The 26,353-nt window shown below is 40.8% G+C and overlaps 1 protein-coding gene across 8 annotated transcripts in view; it reads left to right on the top strand.

Moving 5' to 3' along the window:
- LOC143424087 (uncharacterized) overlaps window positions 1-26,084 on the top strand; it is a 496,432-nt gene extending 470,348 nt beyond the window's left edge. For 3 of the 8 annotated variants that reach the window (XR_013101877.1, XR_013101880.1, XR_013101879.1), the window contains 6 exons: window positions 9,016-9,196; window positions 15,584-15,713; window positions 18,165-18,406; window positions 22,071-22,251; window positions 23,602-23,717; window positions 24,515-26,084. Coding sequence is in view for 4 of the 8 variants with exons in the window: in XM_076895902.1 (XP_076752017.1) it covers window positions 9,016-9,196; window positions 15,584-15,713; window positions 18,165-18,406; window positions 22,071-22,251; window positions 25,363-25,404 (776 nt within the window). In the remaining 4 variants the exon portion in view is untranslated. Of the gene's footprint in view, window positions 1-9,015; window positions 9,197-15,583; window positions 15,714-18,164; window positions 18,407-22,070; window positions 22,252-23,184; window positions 23,384-23,601; window positions 23,718-24,514 lie in introns of those variants that run through there. The other 5 variants (XR_013101878.1, XM_076895902.1, XM_076895903.1 and 2 more) reach the window with 5 other exon arrangements.
- The last annotated feature ends 269 nt before the right edge of the window (window positions 26,085-26,353 follow it).

Raw genomic sequence — 26,353 nt, 5'->3', positions numbered from 1 at the left:
TTAACACGGATATTTTGCAGGAGGGTGATACAGGAGGAGTTAAGGCCAGTAAGCAAAGAAAAGAGAAAGAGAGAAAGATGAGAGAGAGGGAGTGAGGGCTTAGACGAGTGTGTAAGTGTACCAAAACTCAAAGCAAGCTAGCTACGAACGTTATCTAATTTACCCTTTTACTACAAGATATGTTTCGTACTTCTTTTCTTACTTCTTATCTCTTTTTTAATATCATTACTTGTACTTCTTCTAACTTTTCGAATACCTTGATATATTACATTATCTTATCTCTGTTGTATACTTATTATTATTACTATAATTATATTATATACATTCTCTCTTAACTTTCCATTTTTTCACTCTTCGTACTTTCTTCTTATACGTTATTTGCGTGGAGAAAAATATGCAACGGCACCGCCACCCGTTGTCGCAGCCATATGATATTACGATAAACCAACCGGAAGGTGAAGGAGACCAAGGGGTTGATCTGCTGCTCCTGGCGTCGGACGAAATCGTTTCACCGTTGATTTAAAGTAATATCATATCGCTACTATTTTTCTCCGTGTACATACAGCTGTTCTCTCTTTCGTCCTTATTATTATTATTATTATTATTATTATTATTATTATTATTATCATTTTTTTCTTTTTGTCTTGCTGAAAAATCATCGACACTTTTTGCGTAAGATCGTCGCATCGAGAAATATCGCGGTCTCGTTTCCGAGACAGATTCCAATTGCGTTTCAACGTCACGAGCGAGCGAACTGCTGTTTACTATTTAGCTAGAAGTATTGTATCGGATTGGTAGTCTCGTTTTGAACATCCTAATCAGGGTAATGAAAGGAGGACCAGAGCCAGTCGCGAAAGTGTACACGGCACCTTGCAAACGTCAAACGTTTCGAGTCTGTATGCTTTTATGACAGGCTAGACGAGCCTTTATTAACGTATGGTATATCAATAAAGCCTATTGGCGCAGTCTGCAATTTTCTACTCCATTTAACACAAGCGACATCGTTAGATTTTCTTCGAAATATCATCTGTACACGCGAACGAAATGTTTGATCGTATTAGCTGAAAATGACCGCAAAGATAAAAGCGGAACGCACGGTGGAAATATAACGGAAAATAATAAAACCGCAGGCGTACGCGGTAGCAATAACTCTTATTTTGCAATTAGCGCGCTTAACGTAGAAACGCGAGCGCGTCATTCGCGCTATTAAACCAGAAAATTGCATATTGCTACGACGAGGTAAATTTACGAACTTACGTTAATTGGATGATTTTTGTTGATCGTCGCCGGTACTATACGTTTCTAAAGCGACGAGCTCCCTTTTTTTCACCACCCTGCACATGCATATACGCGTGTACACGTGTACCGTCTGCATACGATAGAACGTAGTGTGTGCGTGTACGTGTACGTATTTAGCGAGGTTGTTCGAGTTTCGTTCAGAGTAATTTTCTGTGTCGTAACGTTTTATAATACAACAACGTTTTATAATACAATGTACACATTGGCTTCCGTATGCATGCTCGTCTGTTTACCCTTGTTTGAGAGATATCCCGACACGAGGACATTCGAAATTATGCAACAGAACCACGTGAAACGATAAGCAAAGCCACGGGATAAACGCCGTGAGAAGATGAGCGGGGGAAAATAAACAGTCGCAAGGAGAGAGAGAGAGAGAGAGGGAGAGAAAGAGAGAGACAAAGTAGTTGTATAAATTGAGAAAGGTAAAAGAACGGCCAAGAGAAGAAAAGAATTTACGCTGAATCTTTCTTCACTTTTCTCCCTTCACTTTTAACATTCGCTTTCTCCTTTGGTTTTTCGATACTTACTTTCACACCTTTGCTGTTCTACTAGTTAAGTTTCAGTTGGAAAACGAAAACGTGTGCTTCGCATTAAGTAACAGATAACTAATTAACAATATAAAGTATTTAACGCGACATTTATCAATTTCGCATATCTATCGTACTGTTTCGTGTCCATACGTTGTTTGTCATTTTCTCTTTACACTCGCGTGCACATATCTACGTGCACGTTGTTGCGTGAAATTATGGTTACTGAATCTCGTCTTGAGTGATTCCTAATTTTAATACTATTCCACTCCTAGTGATTAACTTTAGTCTAGTTTTACCTGGTCTTGGTGCTATGTGATGTGCTAGTGTAAAATAATGAAGTAGTTAAATATTACTTTAAATAGGACTCGTGTTGATTTCTCTTTCATTTACATTAAGAAGAAAGGAATTTATTTAACGATTAAGAAAATAATTCTGATAGGTAGACATGTATTCGTATCTTCATATAAATGCATGAATATTTATTATAATTATAATATAAACAGAAGGATAATGTTTCTAGTAAATAGTTATAACTGCGGTCAATTTGTCGCTTTGATTGCAAACTTGCCAGAAGTAGATCCTTTGATATAATAAAATAGAATCGGTGAAAAATGTACGTAACCGTGAATAACGCTACTAGATTCAATGATTCCATAGAGCGGGCCGCGACTCCGTAACGTCTTACGATTTAAATTCGCTGCATTTACCACAGAGGTAATTAAACGCACAAAACGTTGGTCACGAAGATAAGAAAGTATCCACCAACAGCGGTGTTCCGGTTTACGTCTTACATTTATCTCGCCCCCCTGCCCACCGCCAAAAAAGAAATTCATCTATTGCTAGATATAACGACTCCACTTGCCTCCTAATAATCGCGTTCCGCGAGCGTCATTGTCATCGCGAAGTAGAGCCGTTATCACAGACAATGACATAAGCGGTTGTTCAGTACCGCGAAACGGATAACAATTACGGCGCAACGATTGCCAAGCGGCGGTGATACAGCGAGAAGGAGGAGGAGGAGGAGGAAGAGTAAGAAAGACGCGAGGGTAGGAGGTGCGGAACGGGCGCGGCTGAAAAGGGGTGAGGGGTCGACGAGGGGACGAGGGAAAGAGAGCAGAAAGGCAATTTTTATCTTTCCATACCGGTCGATAGAACGCTTTAACAGGCCAGCGGAAAGTTATAAATACAGCGTCAGCCTGGGAACTAATTATTCAAATATCTGTGGACGGCCGGCAGTAAAGAAAGGGGAAGACAGACAGAGGGTGGGCCGATGTCCACTTAAAGGCTGCTAGCATGAATTTACTCCTAAGGAATATTGGCGAGCGAAAAGGGTAGCCAGTGCCAACGAAACTTCAAGTATCTACGTTATTTAAGGGGGTACGAGAGATACGTACATTCGAGTTCCATCGTTGACCACTAGAGATTCCATTCGCCATAAAATGGAGAAAAGTGGAAACTTCCTTCCCCCTGGTAAGAGAGAATGAAAGGAGATATTGCGAAAGTCCAACACATCGTCGTCCCTACCCGTTTTCTCCTTTCTCACTTTCCCGTTCTCCACCCCCACCCTCGCTCGCCACCCGTTTCCTCATCCTTTCCCCTTTCATCCTTTTTTATCGTCCTCCTTTCCGTTCTCCACGCCGGCGTTTCCCTTTTCTATTTGACCTCGGAACTCCGGGACGCTACCAGTTCACAGGAGCTTGCCTCGGTCAAGGGAAAATTTCGAGTTTGCCCCTCGAATCTCTTGTTGATCTTTCATCTGTTCGCTGCTGTATATACCGATCGGAACATCGGGCTGGCCAGCAAGTTGCCGACGGTTCAGCCGAGTGAAAAGTTCTTAGATCCGTGCGATAAATCCAGTTAACCGATCGCCAACTTGTTTTATCAGGCTTTGCTCTTCGAAATATACCTATGGGCGGCAATGGCATAGGAATTCCACTATTTCATTACAAACACTTTCAACAGTGTCTCAAATAATCTTCTTCGTTAAACACCTTACGTTGTTGATGTTATAAAAAAATTTCGCGCAAATATTAAAGAAACACACGCGGTTCGATCATTGATCTAATCCGTCTCGTGCCCTTGGCATTTGCTCCATTGCCGATGCGTAGTTACAGCACAGGCAATAAAGTACCCGAAGCGTAGCAAGGAGTAGATAAAAATATTGTACGATAAGAGTTATATGGATTAAATTGTGGCAGCGTCCACATGCACCTTGCCCTTTTGTGCTAGGCTATAGACCAGTCCCAAATATATATTCAATTCATCTATACCAATTGTCATAGTAACAATAACCCATTCGTTATACAATTTGCTAACATAAAAAAATACAACACCAAGACATTGTTACCAGTGATTATAAAACTGTGCAATGTATCAAAATCCACCCTGCAGTCTCTCTTTACGATCGGAACAGGACCAGCTAGCAAATTGTCGCGTACCGAAGCGAGTAAAAAAGTTCGTAGACCGTTAACCGATCGACAAGTTTCTCGCGGATCAGATAAGAATAAAGTTTCGCAGGGGCAGGGCAAGATCTTTCGCCGTTGCTCGAACGTGTAGAGGTTCGATTTAGCCCGCGCTCCTGTAATCAGCTGCCTAATGAGCCGAGCCGCGGGGGCTACAGGCTCACCCCGTAATGGCGAGCAGGACTACGCCGGCAATGTCCAAGCCACGGCCCATAAATCACGGAACACCTTCGCCGCGACACTGGCGAATCGAGTGGTCCGGTAAATATAGACCTATAGATAGATTTCCTTAAGCGAGATATATATCCCCTTTTGATACTTAGCCAAGCGCGCCCTCCCGCGTCCTCGCAAACGCGGAATATAGGTCACTTATTGAAAGATGCTACCACGGGGGAAATGACGCAGGAAATTTCCCCGTTATGAGGTGTCACTTACTTTCACTATTGAATTTCCATGACTGCTTTTCGAGAATGCCCGGCCTGAAAACTGGCCAAAGGGAAACCCGGCGGACCCGGCGCCGGTGCGGCTTTTATAACGCGGCTACGTGCTGCCAGATATTAGCACGTATTCACGTGTCTTCGCGTGTCCCGGATTATAATTCACGTTTGATTCATTGGTTTTTAAGCGTTATAAAATTATTGAACGAAAAATTGTTAAACTGCCGATCTATGGTAATAAATATTGCTACGAGTGTTAAGTTCAATTAAAAAATATAGTATCTCGTTATTTAAAACGGATGACATGTGAGAAGCATTAGAGTGTAGAATGAAATTGGATCGTATAAAGATTGAATTTAATTGTAGAAATCTAACGAGGATATTGTATATTGTAGCAGCAACGGTATATTGAAAATCACTCGAAACTGGTTAAACGAGCAACGTGATTAAGCACGGATCAAATTTTTGATCGCCAAGCGTTACTCTTGCTACCTCGGGAAGCTTCTCTCGAACGGACTGATCTCATCTCCATGATCTTTTCTTATAAACCTAATTTTCATTCACAAAGTCCTGCCACTGTGAAAGCTTCATCATAGAATGGATCTACAGTAACTCCTGAATTTATCAGCCTACTATCCTTTAGAGCTTCCGTGGCAATTTTTCGAACAGATCATCCGATATGGATTTCGATTTTTCGAACATCCATCCCACGTAGGACGGGCGAAGTATGCCCGATAAGATCGGTTGGCTTTCCTTCCTATTAACTTGGAAATTGCAGCTTCGCGATAAAACGATATAGCCCCCCATTTAATTGATGCTTCTGATTCTGGGGAACACGTAAGAAACTGCATCTCCGATCTATTTAAAAGAGGAGAAGGGATTCACGTAAATTCCTTTCAACTGCGCACGACACTATCTCGGACAGTCATAACGTTCACCCTTCCCAAACTATCGAGTTAACAATTGCTTCTCTAACTGTGCGATTCCACGAAATAAACACGTGCTCCGAGCTAGCTGATCGATGAAAAAGAAAATAAACGGTTAATTTCTCCGCGGTGTCCACGGAACACGATGCCTGAACAATTGCCGTACAGTGAGCATCGATCGCGAGAATATGGCTCGAGGCCTCGTAAAGGGGAAACAATGATTTCACGAACACAAGAGAAAAATCGATGTTATGGTAGAGCTACGTAAGCATTTTAGCGGAAAGAAAATTTTTTTAAAGCGAAACGATAACGCAAGGTTCGAGGGGGGTGGGTGGAGGGTGGCGGGGGCACAACATTCCAAGAATACCGAGAATAACGTTCAGGGTGCAATAAAGAGATAATGCCGAGCTTTCAGAAACGAAGAGAACGTCCCCCTGCGAAGTTCTTAACGGGACGTTCCGACGTCCTGAGAACCTTCTATCCTCGAACGAGGCAATTACAGGCCGTGGTTTACCGGTCGCGTTTACACCCGTAGCCCGGTGCCTTAGTATAGGCTAAGCCCCCGTGCGATCGTAAACTTAGCTAACGGGGTTCAACCTCTTTGGCATTGCCGTTCGATATCTCGAACAGCTAGCCTGCTGCACCGAGTTCCGCGTCGTCAAACCTGTGACCCCTTTACCGGTATCGGCGAAGCTAAGAAGACGGTGTAGGAGTAGGCACGTCGATCACTTTTCTCATGAAAATCAGTTTCAAGAATCGATCTGGATCGAAAGCATCCAGTTTCAATCTCGGTTTCAGAAAATATCAACGTGTGGATCTATTGAACACGCGTGAGGTTATTAATGGTTGCGGTAGTGGATAGATTGAAGGTTATATATTTTAATAATGGGTAAAACATTATTATACTTTTAAAAACTTATGGATCAGTAAGAGGGATATGTGCATTATTGCAAAAGAATCGATTTAGGACCGGCTCTCGTAGGAGGAAGTAGAATAGGGAGAGCAGAAACAGACATCTGTCGCATTTAAGTAGTAACGCTCAACGATTTCTCAGACCAAGAGGTGAATTTTCGATTTAGAGATTGAATATTTAAAAATGGAGTTGTTATCGTTAATTTTTGTAGTTATTACTACGAATTGGTTGGGAATAGATTACAATAGTGATATTGCAAAAAATGGAAGAGAAAGATTCAGTACGTTTTTACTAAGTTATGAGATGTAATTTAAATGGACTATTTATAAAATGATATGAGAATTTATGAAATCGAAATATTATTTGAAACACATAAATAACAACGATATCAAACTTATAATATTTATGTTGTTATGTAAAATGTAGCTATCGTCTAACAGCAATTACATAGTCCTTTCGTCGTTGGTTCTTGCATAATATATTACAGGATAATTGTAATTGCGAAACGTATAAATAAAATTTGAAGAACGGAGCAATTAATTATTTCACGAAAAGCAGTCTGTTCTGCAGTACAAATGTTTATAAATATTCACGCACACAGTTTTTCGAAATTAAGCATCGCATGCATATTGTATACCAGTTCAATTTACGATTTTTAATTTCGCACTAAATGACAACACTGTTGCAGAATTACGGTTGTCAAAGCACTGATATAAACAACGCTTCTACAAATGTCCCCGTAGAGTCGATGAAAGATAATGACGCAAAAGAAAATTAACAGCAATATTTGAATTATAATATCGATCCGACTGTAACGGTGTTTGAGTTGCAGTAAAAACTTGAAACATGTAAAAAGCTACCACACTTCTTCGGTGAAAGTACGAGTTTCGAAGAACCTTCGTTAATGCTAAGCTTTGTTTCTAACAAACTAGCCTTTATGGAATACTTTTCCCTTCTTTACGAGTTTCTGTATGAGATAAGTAGAACAGCCTAATTAGAAAAATGTGGCTGTATAAATGAATTCTCTTCTCATTCTCTTCTTTTTAAACATGATACAAAGTTAATAATTATTTACACAGATGCATGTGATCTTAAACATCAATTTTAAAAATAAATATTAATAGCAGTAATATTGTATGAAATCTGCGCGGAATGAATTCTGAACAGAAATTATTCATCTATTAAAACATATGACATTCCCTGATTTGTATTGTTAGAAACTAATTACCATTTATTTCTGGTTTTTACTGTAACAGTTTGTATGTAACATTTCAACTGCGTGTTCCTCGTATATTTTTGTTATTATTACTACAATATTAACAAATAAAATTAATATGGAATTACTTAATTCCTCTCGTGATTCTTTAATCGGCTAATTTGTTTTCAAGTAGGTCGTAGATGCATGTGTTCCATTGAAATATGTCATCACCGTAGAAAATCCCTAATATTAGCCATCCATATCAGAATAGGGGCATACTTCAAAAATGTAAATCACGTTCGTCATTAACTTGAATGTATCAACTCCATGTAATTTTCCATTAAAAAAAAGAAAATAATGGAAATGTTGAAAAATATCCATTATTTAATTATGACCTTAATGAATTAAAATAAAATATGATTCATGTTCTGAGAAGCACATAGAATGAAAAATTCTTAATACTTTGCTAGGTTTCTATCAAGTTGGCCTTCCTACACAAATTACTTAATTGCTCGCATGTTAAGTAATTAATATATTGTTTAACTTGAACAGTATTTCCCACACATCTGACGAAGATTATTAATGATCAAACTATAAACTGACTTGCAAAGATGAAACAGTTAACGATTCTGACTGATTCAACGAAAAGCGAACATACGGTTCACCGTTTAACGATTCTGTAAAAATAGAAACTGGAAATCGAAAAGTGGATATGAGCCTCTTTCTGATAAAATTTCATAATGGCCTTCGCAACTTCACACATAATTTATTTTGGCTTCAACGAAAATTTGCAATTTTCTCCGCACTATTAATCATCGTGGTACAGCAAAGTTCACGAAGGCACATCACAGCAAAGTTCTAACTTAACATCGTAGGACTAGTGAATTTCATGAGAAAATGTAAATTGCAAATTTGGCAATGCTAACGACTTTTTCGATATACCTACACAAAATAATTTTTTTTTCTCATTCCATTTAATTATCTTCTTCGATATTCCGTTTCATTGTCCCAAAAAATCATTTTTCAATTTAGTTGACAAATATTTTAGCGTACAAACAAATTTCAAATAGATAGAAAATTTTTAACAAATATCTGTACATATGTTTACGTTTAATCATTCATTTTTGAAGATGCCAATATACGAAATGTACATAGAATAAGATAAGATATATTTTATTCTGTAAGATTCTATATAGGAGAAAACAAATTTGATATCAATAATTGACATTCCTAATTATTTCTGTTTGCAGCAAACGCGAAACCATTGACTTTCGATGAAGTGTACAACCAAAGCAGTCCGACCAACTGCACAGTGTACTGTGGTGGACTGACCAATGGTCTAACGGAAGAATTGATGCAAAAAACATTCTCACCTTTCGGATCCATTCAAGAAATTCGTGTATTCAAGGACAAGGGTTACGCTTTTATCAGGTAAACCTTTCAAATTTTCTATTCCATTTTAACGTTTCAACTAGACCCTCTACATATGAAACATAATCCTCGAATTAGACTTACTTAAACTTCGAAAGAGTTTAAATGAAAGGAAAATAGCTTTTCGTAAATGTTCCTTCTGTTTCAAAACTGTAGAAGAGAATTCAATTTCCTATAATACAATAATAATGCCACTGTTCTTCCTCGCAACGAACTTGTTCAATGATTTAACAAATTATTTCTGGAAATTGCTGGTCCATCAAATTACACAAAGAGACAGACAAACGCGACGTGTTTTTCTTCTGTGGAAACTTATTAATTTCGAAAGTTTGCACGCACGTAAGTGCACGGGGAGACGATCTCTCGATTCTCGACGTCCCTCAAGACAATGCCGCATAGTTGTCGAAACGTCGCTGCGATATACGTCGCGTGTAATATCTCAGCGAGATGTCACTCTAACTGGAAGTCCCAGAGGTGGTACGCCGCAGTCGGAGATCATCGCGCGGAAGAAAGCGAGCAGAACGGGAGTTAAACTGATCGATTGAAAAAGTTTCGCACATAGACCAGAAGAGAGTTTGGAAAAATGAATTCTTCACGCTCGAGTAGGATTTCCTCTCCACGGACAGCAACTTTTGAAAGTGGCCAGCCTAATTGCTAGACGTATTAAAGACGTGTTGCGAGCGTCACAACCTCGATAAGATATTTTATCTTCGCTTAGATGACGTCCTAAAGATTTCGCGATATTAAAACGTAAAATAGTGGACAGGAAATTTTAGCGAAAGGAGGTACAAGTTTATGGAAAGACATTTAGTAAAACTAGAAAACAACGTGATGCAATTTTCATAACTTCAAATCAAAGTGTTTGCCGAATTAAATGAGGCTGACAATGTTTGTTTTCATTGCAAGAAGATGGCATACAGAATTTGTAGCTAAAATTGTGCATCCAATAAGAGAAAAATATTTTCCAAATGACCGAGACGAGAAGGAAAACGATAAATTTCGCAAGCAACCAACGACACGGGGAGCGTGAAATTTAATTAAGCATACTTAACGTCACTTTAACGCGATTCTGGAAAGTCTCAATTCGGACCAAATGTTTCCTTCTGCCAAATTCCGGTTGGCAAACCGTCTGAAATCGGAAAGCAAGAGGAAGGACGCGTCAGTTTGTTGAAGTTCGCTGAAAGCACTGACAACATCATGATGTCTTTAACCGAACTTTTGGCATCTGACAGGGACGCAATGATGCTTTCAGAATTGATGGCTGATCCCGGAACGCGGCCAAAATCACTCGCGTGTTCTATCGACGCTCGGGAACGTCGATGCGCCACGGTTTAGGAGTAAAATAACCATGACTCCGCGATTTCAGAGACCACGCACCATCCAGGACCTATCTCGTTTGCCTCGAGACAAATTGCGAATATTACGATAAAGAGCCATCGTCCCGTATTTCGCGCGTCATTAGTTCCAGCTTTCCATTCAAATTCCGACGCACCAATAAAAATAATCCCTTCTCTCAGTGGTAATAGTCACTCACAGTTGGATTATTCATTTTTCACTCTCCATCAGTTCGATCGTCATTGTATAATTGCATTTATTTAGCTTTATATCTACATCATTAGCTACTCGATGACATCGAATGCGGCATTAGTAAATGTAGTTCAATTAAAAGCTATTATTCTAGCGGAAGTATGTGCGCGTTTGGTTCTTTCGCGATACAAATTTTAATTGCAAGGCAAAATATTGAAAAATTAAAATAAATACATTTGAATTATTCTATCGATAATAAAAAAAAAGAGGAATCCAACGAAAATGGCTTTCTCCCAAGCAATGCGCAAGTTAAAACTACAATTTACACACTGTACGTAATTTCGTTCACGATATATTTGCAGTGCCCTTCACTGCTTTTCTAATTACTGTTTTCCAATTTACTATTGTTATCGCGACCACTCGATTTTAATAACAGTTGTACCAATCATGTTATCCTCGTGTACGTCTACAAAAATGGTAACTGCTACGTGTTACCGGTACAACAAAAAAAAAGAGAGCGAGAGAGAAAAAAAATAGAAAATAATTTCATCATCGTTCCACTCCAGTTTTAAATGACAATCTAACGAAAAGATCGAAATCATCAATTTACCAGTAATTTACACGTTTCGATAACATTCACGTGCTATTAATACGAATCGATCAAAACGTGCTGATATTTACGAGCAATGGTGTGTACGCGTATATATCTGCGACCCGCTTCCATCGGTGTACCGTAATAGGTTGCCATTTACAAGCTTCGTAATTTTTTCTACTTCCCCGCGCATCGCCATATAAATACACGCACGTACATATATACGGTTACGCGGGGGATACAATACGTGTTCCAATAATTGAATTCTATTGTCGAGAGAAATAGAGGCTATCGAATAACTCGGATGACTCGAAGAATCGCTTCTGATTCACGACTAATGCCTTCGCAGCCAATATTATTCTCCGATCGGTTTCGCTAATCATATTTACCGTCTTTCTCCTCGTCCCCCGTCTCCTTTCGCTCCCTTTGTCGAGCGTACCGCGTCTATCACACACGCATACCGTACCCGCCAGCCAATCGCACCTTCCAAAGTTCACGTGCTACGTTATCGCAATGCAGCCCAGGTATGCATCGTCACGCAATAAACCTGTAAATGTCCGTTTCGCGATTAACCATCATTACGGTTCTACGCGGCGATAATTCGCGCGAGGGATAAACGAGTTGCACGGGAACAACGAAGCTGGAGAAATCGGAGGAGCATTTTTCTCTCCGGACCGTCTGCGCACGATGTATACGCGGAATTGCTCTCTGCTTCTGCTGCTGTAAATTCAACGTCTTCCGAGTGAAATTCATGTTTGTACCATTTGCTGAATTAGCTTCGATATCTGATAGAACAAATTGCCTTTTAACTACGTGCTTTTAAACGGTGAGAATTATCGAAAAGTGAGATAATTGAAACTCGACGCGAACCTTTCTACCACTGAAATTCGCTGGAAGAAAAATTGACGCGGTTCAATTCGGCCGAATCTACCGCGTTATTCAACCAAATTGAACCGGGTATTTCCAGCGCTAGAGCGAACACCCTGTATACCCATCAGTATCTCTTAAAGGCTATCCCGGAGACAGCTGTATAAGTTTCAGCGAGCCAGGTTGGAACAAACTACGTACAGCGAGCCCGTGAGAGGGTAGGTTCGAAACGAGCAATGGCTACAGAAGAAAGGGGCGGAATAAGGGGACGAAAAACTCTTTCCCAGCAGCAGCAGCAGCAGCTTCCCCCTCCCCCCCCCCCTCCTCCCCGCCCCCCTTGACCCGTCGCCACGGTTCGACCTGCAGCAACGTTTCTCGCGCACATTCTATGCTATTCAGCATCATTCTTCTTTCTTCTAGTCCCAACGGTAGCAACCCCTGTTACCCAGCCGGTATCCCTCGGTGTGTCTGCTGCAGTTCCGCCACCCGTGGACAATGTCCGTCGTTCGGATATCTTCCGTCTAATTGCTCTTCCTTCTTCCATTCTTCTATAGTCAGGAACTACGGAAACGAATATCTCGGGATGACGTATGCACTTACTCCCTGGATACACTGTATAGACCGTGACAGTGTTGGCAGGATGTAGGAGAGAGGCGGAGAGAAACGGGAGCGGGGCGGGGGGGAAAAGGAGGGTTGGGGAGTAAGAGAGGGAGAAAGAGATCCTTTCTTCTCGGTGAAAAGAAAGAATCTTATCTACTGCTGGTTATCGGACGGGCTTTAGACTTCGGCGCGAGAACGAGGCGAGATGGCAGAAAAGGGGTCGGTTGCTGACGATGACCATCCTTCGTCGTGCTTGAAGACGTGGATAGAGAGCGAACTTCTGGACGCCGGACCCTATTGTGCAGTCCCGGATCGAGGATGTTAAGAGTGACCTAATCTCCCGATAAATTCGATGATTTTTCGCCGGTCCTTCCGAGCAGCCCGGGTGTCGTATTCGTCAATCGACGGTCGAACTCTCGTGAGATGCTCGGGCGACGAAAATTGATCGAATTTTGTTGGGGGACGTGCTCGGAATTGACAGCCGATAGCTGATATACGTTTTAAAGTAACTGGATACGCGGGCTGGGGCCATTCAAAGTGCTACGATCCGCTATTCGAATACTTTCAATTTCATATGAAATATTAACCCGCCCACCGCCGCGGTGTTTTGCATTTTATTTTTAGTCGCATCTGTTCTGAACACGGTATTTCGTTCGACCGACCGCGCGGAGTATTAAATAATTATAATTGCGATCCGTTGAAAGTTAACGGTGATTCTGATCTTTCTTTGTGTTCTTCGGTTATTGATAAAATTATTAATTCAATATTATTTTACTTTACATCGCGCTGCACTGAAAGGAAATCAAACTGTGCGCATCCATAACTGAAGTATCTCTTGGAGGGTTCTTGTTACAGACGACACATTTTACATTTACAGATCTTCTTTTGAGAAACGATATCTACGTTTCCTTGCTTACTGGTGTATGTTTAAAATAATTGAAAAAAATTAAAATGTATCGCTCAACACAATTCAACGTGCAGCAATCATGATATACGAAGAATGAAATGTAACTCGAAGGATGTCGTACAAACGGAATTATAAACTAAAGGTATAACAAGTATATCCCTCGCAATTACGCCAACGACAAAGATTTCGTTCTAAATGACAAGTTAATTTACCGTGGGATCGTTAGTACAGATTACTCCATTTGAATAATTAAGAACACGCTCCATCATTAACCGGTCGAAATTGTACCGTTGGCTGCAGAAGGAGCCTCGATGTCCAATACTCGCCCAAACATTAATAACCATAAATGAAATATCATTCGGAATAAATGCAACGAAATTCTTAGAGAAAGATCCAATTATTTTTTCCACGCTCCACAAACGGAATACTCCTATCGCAAATTTCATTAAAAGAGAAAAATGGAATGCTCCTTTTCCGCGAAGGCCGGCCCAACAGTCGCGACGTCAGAGAACGCGATCCCATCTCTTTCATTAACGAGAGGAAACCGTATTCGGAATCCTGCAAGGCAGGCATCCGCGCGTAAGATTATCTTTATAATGCCCCTAAAAACGACGTGTTTATGCCCAGCCACGCGGCGTAACGTACCCCGTCCAGCAGCCGGTTACATAGACGACATTTACGAGGACATACCAGCCCCCCGAATCTTGGCCGGATGCCAAATGGCAAGCCTTAACCTCGCCTGGTAATTGAAGGGCCATGATAAATAAAGGGTGTACGCCCGTTGTCGAGTGTTCGGCAACGCGAGATCCGGTCTCCGTAACTGGTCCGCAACCCCTTTGATTTTACGCGTCCGCGCGACGTGTAACAAATAAATGAACCCCCGGCGTCAACCAAGAGAAAGACAAAGCCGACTCGCTACGGGGACGGTGGGCGTAGGGCACGCGGTTAACCCGGTCGTTATCGACCAAAATGATAATATCACACGGCGAGGGGATGGTCGGAGGGAGTGGACCCGGTCGGTGTTTGTTCACATGCTCGATACACTTTGAACGCTCTCCAAACTGTATGAAATTCAAAGTAGCGCGCTACCTGTATACGCGTACCGTGAAACTACGATTTAACATGGAATCTCTAGATAGACGGTATAATCTGGATTCGGCGGGATTCACAATTATCGTGGTTATTCGTGCGCACGGCGGAACTCGCATAGATTAAACTGCAGGAGCCGCTGAGAACGGTACTAGCCGGCAGTTTCGTTAAAGCTACGATAATAAGGTCCCCGTGTAACCGGCGGAAAACAAAAAACCAAAAAAAAAAAAAGAATGTCGGCCGGATCGCGCTGCATATTTTTCCGCCGACTCCTCGCCGAGCTTGTGTGCGCCGCGTGTTTGCAAATTCCATCCGCCCTCGGTGAATACGAGCGGCGGGGCGAGTGCGTGTGAAATGAATTTTTAATGCGCCCACCCCTCCCCCCTCCTTGCTTCTGGAGAATGATGCTTCTTAAAAAAGCACTCAGCCTCATTTTTTCTACGCAGCTGGCTCGTCTTTGACTATTGTAACGACGAGGAATTTATGGCGTCGTTTCAGCGAGGGTACAACGCGTTCCGAGTGTAAGACGTCAGACGGATTCCTTTTTCTCGTGAATTTCGACCTGAAATCGTAAACTTGCCCAAAGCATAACGATAAATGCGTCGCAGAATTTCGAATATATCACCATGGTCGGCAATGAGCAGAAATTAATTCGAAGTGTCGAGGATAAAAAGATACGAACCCTCTCTTCGGCAGATAATTCACGATAACTAAGTTTATTCGGTCCTAAAATCGTCGAACGCGCGGTTGGTCGACAACGGAACGCTGAAGGCTAATCTGAGATTCGTGGCTGTTTGTATTCCAGGTTTTCTACCAAAGAATCGGCGACACACGCTATTGTGGCTGTACACAACACCGACATCAATGGTCAAACGGTGAAATGCAGCTGGGGCAAGGAGAGCGGAGATCCGAACAATGCTCAACAAACTGGACAGGTAAACGTTCGCTCTTTTATTGACCTCTCGCGGAAAGAGAAAGCGATGAAATTCGCGGCACGATTCGGAAATAAAATAAAAATTTGAAACGGCGCTTAAAATAAAATTCTAAATAAAATGTTGAATATCCAGTTTCATCGGTCACGGGGGAAATGTCGATGGTACTTGAGAGCTAAGCAGGAAAAAGTAGCAAAGTTTCACGTAAAAACAGTTCGAAAATATGAAATTGGTCTGATTCGAAATACGTGCGAGTGCTTGCCTTTCGTCGCGATTAAAAATACGATGAAAGCGTAGAATCGTCGATGCGATCTATTTTTATATTAGCATTCGATGAAACGCTAAAAGTTATTTCACAAGCGAAATATTTCATCGAGCTTGTTATACTTTCAGTACGTTCGCGTTCACCCTCTTTATTCCCGCATATTTATTTGAATTTGTTACGATATGTATGTATAAGTACTCTCCATGAAACGCTCTCATTAAGATTCAAATCGAATATATCGTACATTATACGAATTAAATTTTGAACGAAATGGATAACAATACAGTAAAATGTAGATTTGCAAAACTTATTATGAATTGAAACAGGAAACGTCATACGAGCACAAAGTACAAAACATAGAAAGTTAATCCATAAAGTTAAATCCTGTGTAAATGGGATAATAAGAGAAGTAATTGTAACACGAATGATATGAATTTGAGAGGAACGTTTATCGACGAGTTCGTGTTCGAACTACGTTTTAACGCCGCGGTATGTGCCAGAGATCCTAGCAATTAGTACCAAGTCCACTTTGAACTAAAACTGATCGTGAGTTAAGTTTGAATTAGGGATTGAGATATCTTGGCAAATGCATTATCGCATAAGTCTGTTCGATCGTATCGTATATATCTCCTACGTAAGCGTTCCAATTGAAACTAAATAAGAGGGAAATATGATTTCTAGGCGAACGATCTCTTAAATAAATCGCACGATTTCTATTCTCATCATTCGAATTATACCACTAGAGAAAATAACGCAATTCAAATAAATAAAATTCTGGTTAATATGGTCTGATTAATCCAACAAACGCCTAAAGTAAAATTTAACACGTTCCAAAAGATCAAATCCTCCATTTTATCCCTCGCAAGTTTCATCTAAATATCGCATCAAACAATACTCTTAAACATAACTAACAGTCGTTTCTGACTGTTCTCGGCCACCATCGTTAACGACACTATTAACGATTATAAATACAATACCAATACCTCCGAGAGGCAATTTGCCCGTATCAAAGGTAGCGGGAGCACGCGTGTCATTATCCGGGAATAAATCGCGGAAAAAAACAGGCTCCTACGAGGTATTGGAAAAAGGAAATAGTTACGGTATTCGATTGCCAGTTCCATCCGGTGGAGGCTTTGCGTTCGGTGCATGACCGGTTGGTACGAGCCCAGTGAAGGAGTAAAAACGGAAGTAGGAGGAGGGCTGGGACAGGGAATCGGGCAAGATTCCGGTCTATTCACGGGCCTCGCTCTAAAGTGTGTCTGTCGGGTCTCTTAGCAATTAGCGCCGGTAGGACGAGTAAGTACGTCCGATCTGGGAATGGTAGCCGAAGTACCGCCCCCTTCTCCCTCGCGCCCACCCCAGTAGTACTTCCGTCCATCCATCCGCTGCTACTCGGCCCGTGACATCGCTCTAATTGATCCCTATTCCCATAACGCGCTTCTCCCACGAGCACCGGGATATCGCATTACTACGTATATACCTCATCGTGCCACCGTTTCGTACTCGACGCAGTTCGACTGCTTTCGTGTTCGATCCTCCTTCTTAACCCCGGCAAATTAGCCGGCAATCGCCGCTCTGGGCAATCTGGTTCTTCAATTTTCGGCCCGCTGGCTCGTATTTTTATTGCAGACCAAATCTACGCCGATACTATTTGATTGCCAGATAACGCGATAATCGATAGAACAACGAGAGACAGTTTTATGGTCCACGTATTATATAGAATTCGTAAACGAAAATACCGTCAGAATTAGTTTGTTGACTATTTCATGCGTTGATTTTTTCCGCGTTAACACATTCGCCATGGATTATTCTACTTGAGTTACTTAAGTATTTACATAGCATCGATTAAATTAAAAGCATGTAACCCACGCGTTTATGCCAAATCAAAACCTCTATCAAAATAGTCGCGAGTGTGTCGAGACGATTTTCCAAAAAATCGTCTAACAAATGGAGAGCCTCGAGAATCGAAATTCGCAAGACGAAGCGAAGATTCGAAGAACCGCGGCGCATTGGAGCAGAGGTACCGGGGTCCGTTGGCGGCACGGCAATTTAGCGGGACTTACGAGACGTTAGCGGGACCTTTTAGCGAGCAGTATTACCATCCTTAACCCTATCGACATCGTTAAGCATAAAAATCCACGCGATGCCCTGTACTCGTTTCTATTTCATTGATCTCTGTGCTCTTCCAGGCGTTATCGTCGGCGACGTACCCATACTACGCGGCGGCAGCAGCTGCCGCCGCGGCGGCGGCAGGCGTCGCGGGTGTCGGAGGCGTCGGTGGCGTCGGCGGTGCCGGGCAGCTCGGATACTGGTATCCGCCCCAATCTTACCCCACGACAGCGACGCAGATGCAGGCCGGTGGTTTCCTTCAAGGGATGCAGGGATACACTTACGGACAATTCGCCGGATATCAACAGGCGCAGTACATGGGGTAAGCTATTTACTTCCCTGCCAGTGGCCAGAGTAATTCCTTGCGATCGAGGGCGGCCCCGATGGAAGAATGGTAGCGAAGCATTTTTCCAAGAATTCGACGAATTCATCCACCAAAGAGAAACTTTGTTTTACACTAACGCTTCTGGAATTAAAAATTTAGCACCACTGTTCGATTAAATACTGCACAGTGGTTTCAGGAATAAAGTTGACTCGCTATGGTACTTTTTCAACTCAATGTCGCGTGACGTACAGTCATGTCTATTCTCGTGCGATGAATTCTAAAGAGCTTTCAATATCTTTTAACGTTCCGTCGATGCAAAACGGCTAATAATGTATTTAAGATCACGTGAAATTGGCATCGTTAGTAGCAATTTAATTAATCAAACGAATGATAGAAGTTTAAGGAAGAAGAATTGGATTAAGGAGTCATTAATAACACAGAGCGCGCTTTTCTCCTTTTGCGAGCAAGCTCCTCGTTACATCGAATGACTTAAATACCAACGTTCGACTAGAATTGCTCCACTTTTCTTTAACAGTGGTATAAAAGTCGTTAAAATTTATGAATCCACGATCACTATAATTTCGTATAATACCAGGATAAAGAACGAGAACGTTTCTCTTTACACTTGGATAACTTCTTGTAACTTATCTAAGGACAGCGGTAGTAACGTGTGATTTAAACGAGCAATTTTAATATTACTTCAACGCTTTTAAACGGAAAAGTATATTAACCAGTGTAATATGATATGAATGCGATAAAAAGCTTTTATGCCATGTTAGTCGAGATCTGTTTAAATTTCTACAGTAATCCGCTTGTCAGTTCTTGTCTCATCATTGATCTTAATCAATTAGGCGAAGTAGTGGGTAGCTAACACCAGTAAACGTAAACAAAGCTCAGTAGGTCAAGTCGGTTCTTATAACATCCTAACTTGAGGCGATGGCTGAACTTAATGCTCGCCGTTAATGTTCATGACACAATGACTATAAATGACCGATGAAAATATCACATTAGTATACATCATTGAATTTGACCTGGAAATCCGCGACAGATACGTGTGACACCTAAAACAGACCTCAATAATTCTATTTCACAGCTAAATAATTCCACTTTTCTAATAATTCATTGCTAAGAAAAAGGTACAAAATTTTGAAAACTTGTTACATTTTATATCTTCTGTTATCCGTTGTAAACACGTAAATAAAATATACAATTACACAAAATTATTTAATTTTCAACATATAAAATTTAGCTTTTCCACTCTCATTCGAATTGGACACTCGACAGAGCATAAACTTTACAATCCGCTGCTTAGAATTGATGTAATTTCTGTATAAACAGCGCGGGAAGATCATTCTTGTGTCTGTGTCTAGTTGTATTTGTCGCAAGTATCCATTGGCTTCGTTTCTGTTACCTTTTCTCTCACAAAGCGCCATGCTCGATCGTAACGTGCTATTCGAAACGAAACCGTGTAGCTTTGTTGACACGACTTAAGAGACGTCAATCCTTTTGATCGCAGCGAACAAGCGTGGACGAAATTTAACGACACACCACTTGATTTTCTATCTCGATTCGAGCTGGCGAGGTCACCGCGCTTCTCGTTCGTCTTTCAGCAATTTCAATACACCCCGTGGGGAATATTCTGTATTACTGATTTTTATGTACAATCAAAAATGTAAGCCGAATTTACATTACGCCGCGAGCCGTGTAACGTTGAATAACGAATATTGCATACGTAATGTTATAGATTTCGCAGCTACAGCCGATTATATTAGAGCAAGACCTCCGGAAATGATCGCGATAAAACGGTGAATAAATTTAATTGAAAACTTGACGATGTCGTAAAATAGTAAACGCAGCTCGGCTTTAAACTGTAACCTGCGAATGTGTGGAGCACAAAAGAGCGCAACTTTTAAGGATCACATGGTATAAAGGCCTTGGTAATTTCTGGGATAGAATATCTTTCGAAGCTTTTACGACCTATGAAATGACGCCCTTAAAGTGGGTATCCGAATGCGTCTCGAGTATTCTCAGGACTGTAAAGTAGAAATGGTACACGCTCGAAATAAACTAAAGCTCTCAATTGTGCGCGCGTCGTACGGTGAAGGGCTGGAACTGTCATTTTACACTCCCTATGAGATTTAAACGGCACGGAAGGCCAAGGGAACCGAGTCAGACGTATATTACTTTTAAATATTTCCGGGCATTTGTTATCCTGACAAATCGATAGATCTTGAACAGAATACGCAGACGTATTTTAAAATAGACGCCGATAAATATGATAAGATTGCTCTATCTACCTCGAAAAACAGGAAGTAACTTCGTTTTGTTCTTCTGTACAAAATGGCCAATTGATAAGCTACTATCGAACGAATTAATTGTAAAAAATAATCAAAATTAGATGCACGAGAACATTTCGTTACGTGACAGATTTATCCACTCGTGTCTTCAATTATTCGCGCTTTTATCGAGTATTGAGCTTTTCGCGTTGGTGTACATGTATATCGTTTAATTGACGGTACCTAATCGCATCGAGTTCACCTTAATTCCAAATCACCGCGTCGACTCAATACACCTACAAATTTCCATATCCTTTAGCGAATTTAACCACATTCGAATTTCAATTTGCACCAGACTTGCCTCGCGTTTGGTATAGCAAGTACGAGATCAGTTTATTTATGTTCCAAATTACGTCACATGCATTCGACAGTATAATCACGATTAACGCATAACAGAATGTTATAAATCAACAATGCTATAAATCAATTTCATCAGGTTTGAAGTTTTACGAACGTAGAACGTATCGCTGGGACTCACAGATTTGTGAATGTAAAAAATATGAAACCAGGTCGCTGTTATCAAAACATGAATATATTAACCCAGGAAATGTTAGTTTCCGATCGATGAACAAGACATAAAACTTTACCGTAACGTTGGAATTTTATTCGTTAAACTTTTATAGGATGCCTAACCGGTCGGATTATTAAACGAAATAGCGAACGGTATATACAAGGGCGCACTCTTAACGCAGACATCAAATCGAATTTGTGCATTTGCCGATCGCGCAATTTTTAAAGATTACGTCGGCAAGAACGAACGAACGAACGCGGGCGGGGGTTGCTTCCTGGCAAGCAGAATATCTTTCAGCGTTCTTACGATCCGTGAAACGACACCCTTAAAGAGCGCACCCGAATGCTTTCCGAGCATTACCAGGATTGTAAACCAGTAATGTAACACATCCTAGATAACCTAAAGTTTTCAGTCGCGTGCATCATACGATAAACGTTCGAAACCCTCGTGTAACGATACATGCATATATTCATAAATCCGGAATATGCGATTTTATGTTTAAACTGTTCCGCATAGAATATAAAACGTTTCCGTTACGACGCCTCTAAACATCGCTGTAAAATAGTTAATAAATCGTTGAAGGTTTCCAACGAACGTGCGAGCGATTCGAGCGACTGCGATTTTTCCATTAAAATGAAAAATTATCGAGGCCACTGTGCAATTATCAGAGACCAAGAGAAAGATTGTTCCTCGACGCGCGACTGTAAAGAACAAGAGACAAAGGAGCTTTGAAGTGTTCGCGATAATTAAGAAACACTCGAACGCTGTTATTCGTTCGCGCCAACGTTAAATATATAATTTTGTATAAATACAGAATGGGAATGGGTGTCCACGCTGCTGGAACGGCAGCAGGCTGGGGCCAGGGATTACCTGGGGGACCACAGTTACCGCCGCACCATGCCACGACGGTCACGGCACCCCCAGGGGTGCAAGCCGCGCCCCCACCACCACCACCCCCGGCACAAATGATGGCCTACCCGATGCAACAGTTCCAGGTAACCATTACTTTTCTTTCTCTATCTCTTCCCCCCATTACTAACCCCATGCATACTTTGTTACACGTATCCGTCCTTTACTTGAGCTACGTACGTACGCGTACTTGCGTCTCGCTTTTACGTGTCCCTGCATCGAGTGTCGTCCTTTTGATCCATTCGTTGGGAAATCGTCGAGCACGCATTCCAACTGCATCGTTCGAAACGTGCTGGAACAATTGATATATTTCCCGTGCCACGCGAAAGTCTTTTCCTCTCACCCGTTCGAAGAGGGAGGTCTCTTCTTATTTAAATTTCAGACTCTTTCGAAACACTGAAACAGTCTATATCGTCTGAAGAAAGATGATCGTAATTGGCTGCAAATAATATGAAAACTTGACGCGCGTATTCGTTTCGATTCGTTGAATTCAGATAGCTCTAAACGAATGGACCAAATTGCAGTGATACGTGTGCAAATCCCGGTCTTGGCTTTTATGTACAGTTATTTTATTAAGATGATTGAATGATGTTGTTGATTGCGAAAATTTGTGTTACGAGTGGCTTCTGTTATAGGATTTTTGATTCCATTGTGTCGATGATCGTGACAGGTGAAATTCTGTTGCGTTTTTTTATTTCGTTTGCTTCCAATATCGTTGTGTTTCATAATCGATGTCACACCTTCCTACTGTAACCTTTTTTTGCTATTTATTTATTTCGCAGGCTTTTGCGACCAATGCTTGCATGGTTATCGTCATTTAAGGCTTCCCACTACGAATGTTGTCCAATCCAACGTTTCGTCAGTACTGTAATTAACTTCTTCAAGTAATTACAGACAAGAAAATGTTATTTGATCAAATTTTTTAACTAAACGATTAGTATTTATCCTAATTGATAATAACTGTTTTGTAACATAGATACACTTGGAACGTGTAACAAATAATCATGTGCATGTGACAGTTCCAGCGTATCGCTTAATCCCTGAAGAAACTAGTTGCGATGCTGGCGAAATGCCGGGATAATATTCATAGTGGACACAGCTTATAACAGACGGCCTTAAATAGCGATACTATGTTCAGATTTCCCATCAATTATCTTATTATTCATCAGCTGCATTTAATTATGTTTTGCTTCGAACCAATTATGTGACATATGCACTTGTGATCATTTATTCGTGAATGTTACTATAATTAACAATAGCGTAGTGGAATATTAATTTTCCAAACTGATTGTTAATAGAATAATAAACTAGTTTATATTCACGGTGACGAGTTCTGTAATTTTTAATGAAATTAGATACCATATGATGGAGATTACTTTATTTTAAACGTTTCGTGAAGATTGAAAATGCTTATACTGTATTTTCTCTAATTTCAGTATATGTTTGAAGAAATAAGGGAGCCTAACGATACATATTCGAGATGAGCGAATATTAGAGAAAAAGTGTTATAAAACCTATCAAGATCCTGCACAAGCCTAGTGCTTTCAGCGCAGTAAATATTTTTTGTATTTTAATTAATATACACTGCGAGTTCTTTTATTACCATTTAATTAAAAAAGTTTTCTCTATTGTATACATTTTCTGTCTATTAAGCATAGATTTTGGTATAACTATGTTTCTGAAATATGTTTGCATCTAGTAGGAAAACAATTCATTTAATTAAATAATAGAAATTATCATGTAGAACTTTGACATAAAGAATATTAATTTAATGTGAAATACCCTACTGATTTTTGATGATACATAAGTGACTTAAATGCTTCATAATGCTGGATTGTTATAAAAATCATTTATTTTAAGAAACACTAATATTTATTTATTAGCAAATTTTGTCAAAAGAAAAACTAAAACGTCCATGCTAAATGCAAACATCATAGTTATATTATACGTACAACACATTAAGCACTACAATCACCATCATACTTTTTGCATGCCGCTTAAAGTAATGCACGAATACTCGTTGCGATCTAAAAGGCTGAAATACACGCTTGTTCGACTTGATTTGTCTAAAATCGAGTATCTCACCAGATTTTTCAAATTTCATATTGCATATAAACGCAACTGCAAAATGTAGAGAATATAAAGTGCGAATATACGTGAAGCTTCAATACAATTGATTATTAAAATTGTAGATATAAGGTTACAACCGGTGTAGCTAAAAATTTTGTTCGAAATCGGCGAAGACTGAGAGGATTCGATGGCAAAATTGTTATTCGAAGCGTTGGCAACTAGGAGAGATACTCGAAATCATTCGAAGGATTATTTTTATTTACATATTTCGATTCGCAGGCACAGTGATCGCTACCACTATCATCGCACGGCCTGGCTTATCCTTACTTTCAAATATCACTTTGCATCAAGGAAACTGCATCTACGACCTGGCTCAACCTCGTATTCAACCAGAAAAATGTCGTTGGAGAACGTATTTATAGAATGGGTATCATCGTTGCGTATGAAATAGCAACCGAATGGAAGAGACGCAAGAAACAAAACCGAGAGAGCGAACGAAAGTCTCGTTCGAGCGACAGTAGCACCGTCGCTGATATTTCCATTGGTATTGCTCTGAAAATCTAACCGTAGAACAATAGTTAATTGATCGAACACCACCAATTAAATAGTCTGAAAACCAAAAACAGGCAAAAAAAAAAAAAAAATGAAAAGAGAAAACGTTTACACCACACTGATACATTCCTCTGAGCGTTCGTTGTCAATCGAAGCCAAGCAACACAGTTCGTAGGGTGAATATACTACTCTAATCAATTGCTCACACTTTTACAAACGTTAAACAAAAAGAGAGGAAAAGAAAACGATTGAGGTTGAGTCACGGTAAAGGTAGATTCAGATCGACCAGTCTTCGTGTGTTGGAATGTGAGGAATGTGTGCGCGCGAATCAAGGAGAGACAGAGAGACAAGAGATAAAATGATTTTTTTAGAACTAAAAGGGAAGTAAGAGAGAGAAATGAAATGAGAGAGCGTAGCGTAGCGTGTGCGAGTAGAGCGTGAAAGGGTGAGAGGGCGGAGCGAAAGGGTGAAAGTTGTCGAGAATATTTTCTATTATTTTCTTGAAATTCGGACCAAAGACTTAACAAAGCGTTTGTGTGTTCAAATGGTAAAGTGTGTTCTTGGTTGCGGTCCAGCTAGCGGATGAGGACTGGCTGACGCCTAGCCTTCTAGTGTGATGGTAAGCAAGTACACCCCACCGACAGGAACAACAACTTCTACAGCAACAACAGTTACCACCACCACCACCATTATCACCACTACCACAACTACCGACAACAACAACAAAATTTCCGTCACCATCGACGCCACCGCGACAGCAAAAGCAACAAAAATCATGCCGCTTCCGGCTTAAACGAAAACATAAAGCAGAGGGCAGATATTGCCAGGCATAGTTAACGATTTCGCTTTTATTAAACAGAGCAACGGGAAAGGAAAGGCAAAGAGGGATAAGTCTATATAAAAAAAAAACAAAAACAAAAAAAAACGTTTCTTAACGAAAGCAAAAAAAATATTAAAAAAAAGAAAAAAAGAAAACACACACACACACACAATGATAAAGACAAAGAGAAGAGAATACTTCCCAATTTCCCCGAGGAATAAGAAAACAATTTTCACGTCCAATATGTAACCGGCAACCTTTCGCTAGAAGGGAAAGAGTACTAACCGGTATACAAAACCGGTAAGCAAAATCGGAGGTATCCTCTCGTCCAGTCTGTAGGATAACGTAGCGTCTCTCTCGGCTTGAATTAATAGATAGCGTTGCCGTCACGGTAGTGTCAAAAGCTTCAGTAATGAAACACGAATTCCGGGATACGCGGACCACCATGTGATCATCAAAGACAGTTTGTAGCGTAAACAGCCAATATTTTGTGTGCCCGCGCATCGTCCACAAAGGACCGGTCACGGAAGAGGCGAAACGAGTCGACGCGCGTTCAACGAGCTCGTGATTTGCACTTTCCGCCGTTTAATCGAAGCTGAACTCCTTTATCTCGAGAGAAACAGAGAGAACAAGGGCGAGAGAGCGAACGGGAGGGAGAGAAAGCGTGAGAGAATGATTGAGAAAGAACGAGGGGGAGAAAGAAAGGACAGGACGCCGCCAGTTACCGGCCCGTAACCCGGATTCAT

The sequence above is a fragment of the Xylocopa sonorina genome, chromosome 5 (genome assembly GCF_050948175.1).
Source record: "Xylocopa sonorina isolate GNS202 chromosome 5, iyXylSono1_principal, whole genome shotgun sequence".
In the NCBI taxonomy this organism is placed as follows: Eukaryota; Metazoa; Arthropoda; class Insecta; order Hymenoptera; family Apidae; genus Xylocopa; species Xylocopa sonorina.
The sequence above is the reverse complement of the archived record's forward strand: the minus strand, read 5'-3'. Positions and strand labels throughout refer to the sequence as shown.